The 10,283-nt window shown below is 50.6% G+C and overlaps 2 protein-coding genes across 7 annotated transcripts in view; both read right to left on the bottom strand.

Moving 5' to 3' along the window:
• LOC102883920 (solute carrier family 2, facilitated glucose transporter member 7) overlaps window positions 1–3,169 on the bottom strand; it is a 15,977-nt gene extending 12,808 nt beyond the window's left edge. Inside the window, 5 exon segments of the mRNA XM_015591309.1 lie at window positions 266–379; window positions 382–421; window positions 1,780–1,817; window positions 1,820–1,865; window positions 3,140–3,169. Coding sequence (XP_015446795.1) covers window positions 266–379; window positions 382–421; window positions 1,780–1,817; window positions 1,820–1,865; window positions 3,140–3,169 — 268 coding nt within the window.
• A 5,237-nt stretch (window positions 3,170–8,406) lies between these two features.
• The window catches only part of SLC2A5 (solute carrier family 2 member 5), a 49,487-nt gene continuing 47,610 nt past the window's right edge, over window positions 8,407–10,283 (bottom strand). For all 6 annotated transcript variants that reach the window (XM_015591387.1, XM_006914385.3, XM_006914384.3 and 3 more), the window contains 4 exons: window positions 10,158–10,259; window positions 9,855–9,930; window positions 9,286–9,413; window positions 8,407–9,190 (listed from right to left, as the gene is read on the bottom strand). In XM_015591387.1, the coding sequence (XP_015446873.1) occupies window positions 8,987–9,190; window positions 9,286–9,413; window positions 9,855–9,930; window positions 10,158–10,259 (510 nt within the window). In that variant the 3' untranslated portion in view covers window positions 8,407–8,986. The remainder of the gene's footprint in view (window positions 9,191–9,285; window positions 9,414–9,854; window positions 9,931–10,157; window positions 10,260–10,283) is intronic.

Here is a 10,283-nt window from a genome sequence, read left to right as displayed (position 1 = left end):
AAAAAAACTTTGATCAAAGGCTGTACCACCTGATGGAGTTGATGATGGAGGGGCTGCCGTTCCTGTGCAAGTGACAAGGGAAGAAATCTCAAGAAATCCAGGGACTTAAGGGCACAATGTCTATGGCAAAATGGGGACTACACCTCAGGCCACCTGATTTTCAAGGTCACATCAACCCCCCACTAAGTGCATAACCACCAAGAGACAGTGTGGTTTACTAATGTGAAGTTTAAGTGAGAACAGCACACACTTTCTGTTTACCTGCCACATTTGTCAACCAGCAGACCAACTATCAGCGAACCCAACGAGCCGCCCAGGGGAAACATGGATACGGTGCAAGACCACAGGAGCCGCATAACCTTCTCGTCCATGAACGTCCATGTCGCTCAAAGTAGATGTCATTATAAAATGACTTCAGGACCTGGAAAATATTGCCCCATCGGTAGCCAAAAATATTGGGCAGCTCACGAGAGATGCTGAGGTAATGTTCTCAGTTGCCTTTTGTCATTGTGCTCCTAGGACACGATTGATTCTCTGCTGTTCCCTGAGAATAAAAAAACCTACTGTATGATGGGGTGTATTGAGGAACCACACTACACAAAAAGTTGTTAAAAATTCACTTTGCAGGACCTTACTCTGCAAGAGGCAACATAAATATTGTGACTAATTGTGTGACTTTGGGCAAGTTATGTTACCTCTATAAGCCTTAGTTTCCTTATTGGTTATAGAAAGAATATATATCAAATAGAGAACTTGTAAGTATTCAATGTGACATTACTTAACCGAGAAAAGATGTCCCATCGATGGTAATAATTATAAGCATATTAACATATGCCTTGAGCAACTACAGCAGTGCCTTCTCTAAAGCAGATGTTGAATAAAGTGTAGCTATAAACTGATGACACTGATGTTAAAAGTACAGCAGAACTTATGTACCCAAATGAACGGTAACAGTGAGGCCTGTCCTTGCTCTTTCGGGGACTTTTTCCCTGTAACTGTCCCCTGTCTGTCCTGCATCACTGGTCGATCCCTCTTTATTGCATCGTCCTCCCTTAATATACAAACATGACTCTTGCCCTATGAAAATCTAACATGCTCCCCTCATCTCCCCTCACTAAACCCACTGAACTTTTTGCTCTCCCGTGCAGCGACATTGCAGGAAGCAGTCTGTCCTTGCTGCCACTACTCCATCCCATTCATTCTCTCTTGACCCACTGCCTCCAGCTCTCACCTCAGCTGCTCTGGTCAAGGGCGCTCATGTCCTCCATGAGGTCAAAACTACTGGTTAGTTTTCAGTCCCCTTCTTGACTCATCAGTGGGCATATCCCCCTTCGCTGATTCATGTCTTTTTACCAAGCTTTGGGGACACTCTGCCCTCAGGTTCGTCCCTGCCTGATATGGACCCCCTCTCTTTTCCCTTTGGTTCCCCCAGCTCCAACCCCACTCCCTACATGCCCCGGGGTTCAGTCTTTGAGCCCATCCCCTTTGCTCTCTGCAAGTGGTCTTCTCGGGGTAAGGACAGTGGGACTAAGGCCCAAAACAACTGGGCAGTGAATCTAGGTACTCCCCACCCCCCACCCCGTGTCCCGAAGTTCCCGAAAAGAATGACATCCCAAGGAGAAACAACCCTAGTCATCTCCCCGCTCACCAGAGGCGGGCATCCAGGGGAATACTTAGAGAGAACAGTGGCTTCCGGAAGGAAGATGGCGACTTCCGGAAGGAAGATGGCGGCCCCCGCAGAGGAAAATGGCGGCAGTCTCCCAGTCCCCTTGTACTTACCTTGTGCGGCGTGTTGACCACGGCAGTGTTGTAGCCGAGCCGAACACTGCGTTCAGTGTCGCCAAAACCAGTGTGGGCTGGATCCTCTGTGAGAGATGAGGTCTACGGTCAGGGACCCTGGGGGCTGGAACTTAAGACCTCCGGAAGTGGGGCCGAGGCTGGGCCGGAAGTAAGGGACCCAGAGAAGGTGGACGTGGTGGCTGGTGGGGAGGCGACCCAAGGCAGAGGGTGAGGCTCTCTGGGCTCCGAAACGGTGTTGGGGGGGCGGGGCAATGTAAGGAGCGTGATGGCATCGTTTCTTGTTCCTCCATCACATCCATTCCTGGAAGATATATCTGAGCATCTGAGCATGTGCCTGGCCCTGCGTAAGGTAAGGAGGTGCTTCGGAAAAAGGTCCACCATCGTGGTGCCCTTGTAGAGCTTACATTCTAATAAGGTGGGGGGGCAAAAAAAAAAAAAAGCCAGATATGAGAATTCCAAATAACAATAATGCTTTGAGTACAATGAAGCAGGGTAACAGGTTAGAAGGTTAGAAGCCAGTTAGAAAAGAGGAGTCATGTTTAGTAGGGTGGACAGAGAAGGCCTCTCTGAGGAGGCGCCTTTGAGCTGAGCCCCACCTGGAATAGCGGGAGCAGCCTGGGAGCATCTTAGGGTGGAATGTTCCAGGTGGAGGGAGCGACAGAGGCCCTGAGCATGCGTGAAGCTTGTCTTTCGCTCAGGGACAAGCCCTCAGGAAAACCAAGGCAATTGTGCTTCCATGGCTACCACAGCCCCCAAGACAGCTCACGGGAAATGGCCCCGGAGCCAAAGTCTGAAGAGGGGGTGGTAGAATTGGGGCAAGGTCTGTGGCTCCCAGGACTTCGAGAAACCAGCTGGTTCAGAGCCATGGCCCTGGACCAGCCCTAACTCTTCTGCTTGCTTTTAACAGCACCCCTGACCTCCCGTACCCACCACCAGCCGCCTGACTGCCAACAGCCCTTCACCAGTGAGCCAGCCTGATAGAGAAGAGCAGATGCAGGCTTCAGGCACCTTCGGGGCTGGGGAACAGGACAGGGGTAGGGGTTGGAGGGAGGGTGGCCTCTCCAACGTCATCCAGTCTCTCACACTTCATCAGAGCTGGACTCAGCCTCCCTCTTGCGTGTCTGAGCTGAGATGCCTGAGAAAGCTGCTTGCCCTCCACTGATCTTCCAGGGCTGGGGACCCCCCCCGCCCACCCCAGTAAAAGCAGGAGCATTTCTGTCCTCTCCTGGCTAGGAGCATTTCAGGAGCCTTCCCCTCCCTCTACAGCAACCCACTCCTGATGGGAAAGGGACAGGGACAGGGACAGTGACAGTGACAATTTTGTAGACTTGGCACTTACCCCATTCCTGGGTGGGCTGGGCATCTCCATCCTGTTCAGGTGAGAGGTGTGCTCTGCCTCCCAGGTGACACCGGGTCCTGCTTGGCGCTAATCGCCTCCCCAGAACCAGCTCTCTCTCCCCTGGGTCTGTGTGGTTTATTACCTTTTTGGCCTCTGGACCCTGCCGACTTTCCCCGGGAACACATTTTCCTTGAATGTGCTGATAAGTTTCCCACACAGCATGGATTTTGTCTTTGCCTCTGCCAAGCCCCAAACCAGAAGCTCCCCAATTGCACCAAGGAGGGGAAAAGACACTGCCTGCCATTGGTCCCTAGAAACCTGGGGAGGAGACCCAGAAACCCAGTTGGGCCTGATTGCCTAGATCTAGGAGGCTTCTCCTGTGTTAGTTCTTTGTCTGTGTTTCATCTTATGAATTTGGAGTAATGTCCCTTTGTGGGGGAAGAGCAAATGAAATCCTTTTAAAGAAATACAACTGAATTATTTCCAATTATACTTACTGGTATTAAATAAGTCAGTAAAATATTAAACAAAGGTGCTCATTTCAGAATTATCGCTATTGGCAAAAAATAAAGTAGGGAATGATTGAATAAGTTATGACAAATCAACTGATTGGAATGCTAGGTGCCGTTTCAAGGGATAATTATGAAAATTATAAAACGAGTTGGGGTACAGCCACACTGCCCTCCACAGCTGCAGAGTGGGGGGAGGCGGGCACAGACACGTTGTAAGGGGCTGGATTTTGTGCACGTTCTTTCTCTTCTCTTGTTGTAGTGGAAGTAGATGCTGCACTGCTTGATGCTGGTGTGCAAACTGTCTGTCCTCAGTGACCTTGACTCATGCATTGGTCTCTCCCCTAGGTGGCACTAACTTGCCTTTTAACCTTGGCTGCAGAGCCTGGCCACCCATTGAACAGCGAAATACTAACATTCATATTTCTACCAACAGTCCGTTCAAGGCCATCTAGGCTTTCTCTGTCATGCTCCTCAGAATTCTTCCAGCCTCTTCCCATCGCCCAACGCCAAAACTCCTTCCATATTTTGAGGTGTTTGTCGCCACTTCCCCTGATTCCCAGAACCAAGATCTGCATGAGTTTCCTGTGACTGCTGTAACAAATTACCAAAAACTTAGTGGCTTAAAACAACACAAATTTATTACCTTATAATTCTGGAGATCATAAGTGCGACCCAGGTTTCACTGAGCTAACGTCAAGGGCTCAGCAGACCTGCATTCCTCTCCGGAGGCCCCAGGGGAGAATCTGTTTCCTTGCCTTTTCCAGCTTCTGGAAGCCACCTGCATGCCTTGCCCACAAGCCTTTCCATAATGAAATGACAAGAGTTGCTGCCCTCCTGTTCCTGAAGCCTATCTCCTGTGCTTAAGTGACATCAGGACAGAGGGCAATGTAGTGAGGTTTCCATAAAGAAAACTCTATTCAGTTTAAAGGACTGAAATTCTGTGATTGCATTCTTTGTGTATAGTAAAATGCCCTTTTAAAAACTTGCCTGTTTCTCATTATGATAGTAGTTGGGATTTATGTATGTATGTATGTATGTATGTACGTATGTTTTAGTGTCTTTGCTTGCGATATTAAAAGTAGGCAGCCCAATGTTAGATCACCCAGTTTTGGCTTATGAAATCCAGAAATGTGGAAACCACTTGTGAAAACTGCTTTCCAACTGCCTAATTGGGTGATGGATGTGTCATCCTGAGGCTGGCAATGTCTCCCCAGTTTTGCTCGTCCCTACAGCAGCTCAGCCTCATGCTGTTCTGCTTTCACCACTTCCAATCCTCCCCGCCAAGACTCATCCATTCAAACAAAACATTCCCCGAGCCTCTGCTGGATTCCAGCCACTGTTACCAGCACAGTGGATACAGCAGTGAACAAATGTGGTCTGTAGCTCCTCCTCACCTCCAACTCTCTCGCTTGCTAACTGCCCTGACCTTGACTGACCTTGATCAGCATCCAAGGTACCTCCCACCTCCTGACATTTTCCAATTCTCCCAAAGCATCATTTCTCCTTCATCTGCACTAATCTTTTTAGCCAGTGTGGCCCCCGATGGTCTCCAAAGCTTTTCCATTGCATCTTCTATCAGTATTAAAAATTTGAACACAAATCTCCAGTAGATGCATATTTATTGTTTGTAAGTTATATACATGTACATGTTATGTGGTAAACACACACTCAAAAAGGAATCGTGAAGGGGGAGGGGAAAACTAAGGATAAATGTAGGTTCTCGTGTTTTTCCTCTGCCCTCACCCTAGCCGTCTCCCCTCCACCCTCATTTTCCCCAAATCTGCTCTCCTTCAGGTCGCCGAGTCGTCAAGTCTGATGGACACGTCTTTTTCTAGTCCCAGAAAATGGCAGAGCTGGCAGCTCAGTCTTTTTTGGCAGCTCCTGTGTCTCTTGTTTGATAGAGTCCCACCTCCCACCTGTTATCTTCTCAATCTGTGCTTCAGGACAGTCGTAGCAAACCTGGGGCTTTAATCTGCTCAGAGATCTTTTGGAAAGGATCCGATCTTCTCCAGGGCAGCTGGAATGGCTCTAAAGTGCAGATAGGATTAGGACACTCTGGCTCAAGTCAGCCAGTGGCTTCTCATTCCATTCAGAATGAAACCCCCAATCCTCCCAGTGACCTAGTATATCTACTTCCTGCCCCCGTCCCTTCCAGCTGCAGCTCCGCGGACCTCTTGTCATCCCCTGAACCTTGGCCTAGCCCTGTGTCACTTCATGATACTCGCCCCTACTGTTTTGTTGGCCAGGCCCGTGCTTATGCAGATTCTCTCTGCTGCCCCGTTCCTCATTCAGGGGGGCCTTCTTCCGCCTCCCTAGCTGGAGGAGAAAGAGCAGCGCCCCACCTTATGCTGTTCCATTTCTCCTTATCACACCTCTCACTCCACGACGTGGTTTTCCCCGGTGCCTGGAACACACCTAGGTGCTCAGCAAATATGTGTAGTTTTCCCCAAATCTATATTCCCGCTCCCCGGGCTCCGGGGCCATGTGGCCAACTTCCGTCTAAGAGAGGAGGCATGTGAGAAATGCAAAGGAAGGGGCTTACGGAAATGCCTGACTCAGCTGGTTATAGATTAACCACATCCTGTAGATCTCTGAATGGCCTTCTGGAGACTTGTCACACACCTACACTAGAAACGATCTGTAAATAGATAGAACTGGTGGTCCGGGAATTTCTTCCTCCTTGCAGCCCCCCCTCCCATCCTGAGTCAGGAGGTGCACATAGAACCTCAGACAAAGGAATCACGCACCCCTTGCATAGACGTTACAGGGGTGTACAAGCTGTAAGAATTCTAACTGAGGAGAGCTCGCGCTTTGGTGTGCTTAAAGCCTCACGCACTCTGCCGGCATTAAATTCTCCTTCCTCTAACAAAGTTGTCTGAGCATCCAATTTCTTCCATCGGGTGTCGCTTCCTGCAACACTTGTGGACAACTTCTGTGTGTCCCCTGAGCTCTTCCGTCTCAACACATCCAAAAACTTTGTCATCTTCTCCTCAAACCTGCCGCTCAGCCCCCCAAACCATTCTCCACCGGCCCACAGTCGAGACCCAGCAGGGGTGCCAGAAGCTGCACCTGTGATGAGCTAGCGGTCCCTCTGAATTCTCCCCCGTGGCTGGGCTCGACCGCTGTTGGCTTTGCAGGGCCCTCGCTATTGCCTGTCAACTGGTCTCCCTACTCAAGTTCCAACCAGTCTTTGTTACTGCCGTGACACGCTCTGAAACCCAATGATCACGAAAACTCATCTTGAGGAACAAAGTCAGACTCGGTTTGGCTCAGAAGGACCCACAGGTTCTAGGTTGGCCTCCCATGCCTTTCTGGTTTCACTTTCAGACCAAACTATCTGGAGTTCCCCGAAACACCTCCGCTTCTCTGTGCCGTCCTCTCGCCTGGAACGTCCACCCTTCACGTTCCTACTGCATCTTCTCCACCTGGAGAGACCCTTGTTGTCTTTCCTAATTCCACATCTTCCTCCTGTGCAACCATAGCAGGCCCATACTTTTCTCTTCTTGCTGAGTTTTACTAACCCATATAAGTACAGGTATCTATAAATATTTCTATTGGTAACCATTGGTATCAATAGTAAGCTGAACATGAGTTCATACCAGGATCTCCAACTCTAATCTATTAGCACATGGATCATTCTAGACTCCCTCTCTTGGCTTATCTGTAATTTCCTGCTGCAACAATGAGATGCTTCTCACCATCTGCCACCCACTTACCTGATTGTTTGATCTCAGCATACGTGTACAGCACAGGTCTTCACTGTGTTTTACCTGTGGGTTTATTTGTCCTCAAGATCAATGCTCATTCCAAAGCACTTAAAAATAACTAAGTACCTAATACACGCCAGGCATCAATCTAAACACTGTAAACACATCATTTAATTCTCATAACCAGCCATGTGAGACGTTTCTTACTAGTGCCATTTAACAGAAGAGGAAACTGAGGTCCAGAAAAGTCAAGTTAAGTTGCCCAGTTGCGCAGTTTCTCAGTGGCAGAGCCAAGGTCAATCCCAGGGGGTAAAGCCCCCGAGTCGTGAACTCCACAGCCTCCCCGTGTACAAGGTGTTGCAGGTAACAAGAGCTGAATTAATAATGCCGGTCCCTCGACTTCTGACATTACTGCTCCCCAGAGTTGAGAGCCTCCATCTTTGGCTGTTTTTGTGTACCGCCCCGCCTCCCCGCCACCACACACACACTGCAGATCCCTGCTGAAGGTCAGGGATGGTTCGACCCCGTCGCTGTGCTATTTACATCGTTCGTGCGCTCACTACTCTTAGTTATTTAATTCATCATTCTACTCTCACAAAAGCTGCTCCCAATTCCACCCCTGCCCCGCCTGGCCCCTGGCCTCTGCCCCGCTAGATCCCAGATTTCATATCTAGCCGGAAGCATTTCAGCAGATGGTGCCTTCGCTTTCCTTCCCCACACCTCGAAGTTTTCTCTACCTTTTCGTACCCTCTTCACACACACAGGTCTCTGAGGAAAGCCTCTGGCTCCGCTGTTCGTGCGAGGTGCATTCCTCCCTCCCTCCCCATCCTACCTTCAGGGCCCCTTGGTGTTCACCACATACCTGAAGACACGCAGAGGCTTCCCCAATCTTAAATTTTAAAAAATCACAACTTTGCAATGACCTCATCTCTCACTTCTCCCTTTCTTTCAAAAAACACTGCCTGACACCAGAGCGCAGCCAACCTGCTAAAGGAGCATGGGACGCCCCCGACCCCCGCCCCGCTCCCAGAAAAGAAGCACACCTTGGTGAAAAGTGATCACAATCGTTTTATCGAGTATACAGAGGCAACGCCATCGTCCTCTAACAATATAATTTAGGACTAATAATCTGACTCGGTTAAAGTTTCCACAGGGGACTGTTCCCCAGCTTCCTAGACATCATTACTTGTGACAACACACTTCTCAAGAGTGGTGATTCTGGAGATGGATCTGACAAGAGGAAGAATTTCTCTCTGATCACATGCCGGTGGCCCCTAGAAGACCCAGGGGATTGGAGAAGAGTTTGTTTCTCTGGCCAAATTTGATTCCTTTCATTTTGTCACCATAGTAATGATTTTTGTTATAAGAGATGGTGTTACCAGAAGCCACACAATGGCCAACCCAGCATGGTCGAGGGACAGCTGCTCGCTGTGACTCTGGGTTGGTGACGGGTCAGTCTGGAGAAAGACAACCTGGCTTTTGTGAGCTGCACAGAAGCCCTTCGAGAAGTCCCAGCAGGGCCTGCATTCCACCTTGGACTTGTTCAAGTTCTGGATTCTTATAGACAACTATTAAGAAAAAGCCCGAGAGCTCCCCACCGATCTACTGAACAGGCGGCGCCTCTCGAGTTACTGCTCCAGAGACGAGGGCGGGAAGTCCGTTAGTTCCTCTTTCTCTGGGTGCACCTCTGACACCTTATTCATCTTGGCAAAAATCTGATTGATCTCCATGAATGTCTTGGCCTTGGTCTCGGGGACAACCAGGAAGGTGTAGATGGTGGTGAGCAGACATATCACGGCGAAAATGATGAAGCTGTAAGGCCCGAGGCCCACCTGAGGGAAGGGGAGCCAGGTTCACTTTCTTGAAGAGGTTCTCGCCTTACCGCTTGAGGATTTTGTGACTCCAGGGCCCCCGCGGTCGCACTTACTTGAATGAAGGGGAAGACCAAGCCCACGGTGAAGTTGGAGAGCCAGTGGACGCTTCCCCCGACCATGAAGGCAGACGACCGGGAGGACTGCAGGAAGACCTCAGCGATGAACAGCGCGGGGATGGGACCTTGGGAGAGGAGGAGGCAGAGCTGTTTTCCCTGAGGGCAGAGCAAGGCCTCCAGGGCTCCTGGAGCCCCTGCTGTGTGCGAGGTGCCCTAGGCGTGTGGTCCAGCATGGGAGTGACAGCCGCCAGGACTCATGGCCTTGTGGAGAAGCAATGTGAGAAGGCCAATAGCAGGAGTTTAGCACAATAAGTGACATCCTGTGTTGTCCCTGAAAGGGGCCCGGGACCACCTGTAAGGCTCTCAGCGCCGGTCCCAGAGGGCAGCGTGTTCCAACCCGCACAGGCCGCTTTACTGTTTTTGCTCTAAGTATGCCCTGCCCAGACCCCGGTGTGAGAGGGAGATGCGCCTCCCCGGGCCTCTCTAGAGAGCTTGAGCCAGCAGTGTCTGTGACTGATGGTGCAGGACAGGGGGCAGCGAGAGCACAGAAGCAACAGGGTACATACTGGGCCCAAGGGCGTGTCCTATGACGTAGGAGATGACACAGACGATGCTGAGGTAAGGCATCCACGATATTGTGTCCTGTGGGGAGAAAACAGAATTGGATCACACCTGGCAAAGCAGAGACGGCCTGGGTCAGGGACCTTGGTACCCAGAAGGTCAGCCATTCTGCCAGGTTAGGGAGGATGGCACCTGGCTCCTCCTTCAACAGGCGATGCCATCTGATGCCGCTGGAAGATCGGCTGGAAGTGGGCAGTGGGCTACAGGGATGGGGGGCATGCATAGTCACCCTAGGTCCCTCTCCTCACCTGCAGAGCCAGAGCAACTGTCAGCACGCAGCAGGCAGTGAAGCAGATGGAGAAGCCCAGGAGGATGAGGAGCCTCCTGCCCATGAGCTCCACCACGAACACCTGGCAGGGGAGGGGCGAAGGAAG

This window comes from Pteropus alecto, unplaced genomic scaffold, assembly GCF_000325575.1.
Source record: "Pteropus alecto unplaced genomic scaffold, ASM32557v1 scaffold125, whole genome shotgun sequence".
Taxonomy (NCBI): domain Eukaryota; kingdom Metazoa; phylum Chordata; class Mammalia; order Chiroptera; family Pteropodidae; genus Pteropus; species Pteropus alecto.
This window is presented reverse-complemented; position numbering and strand designations above follow the sequence as displayed.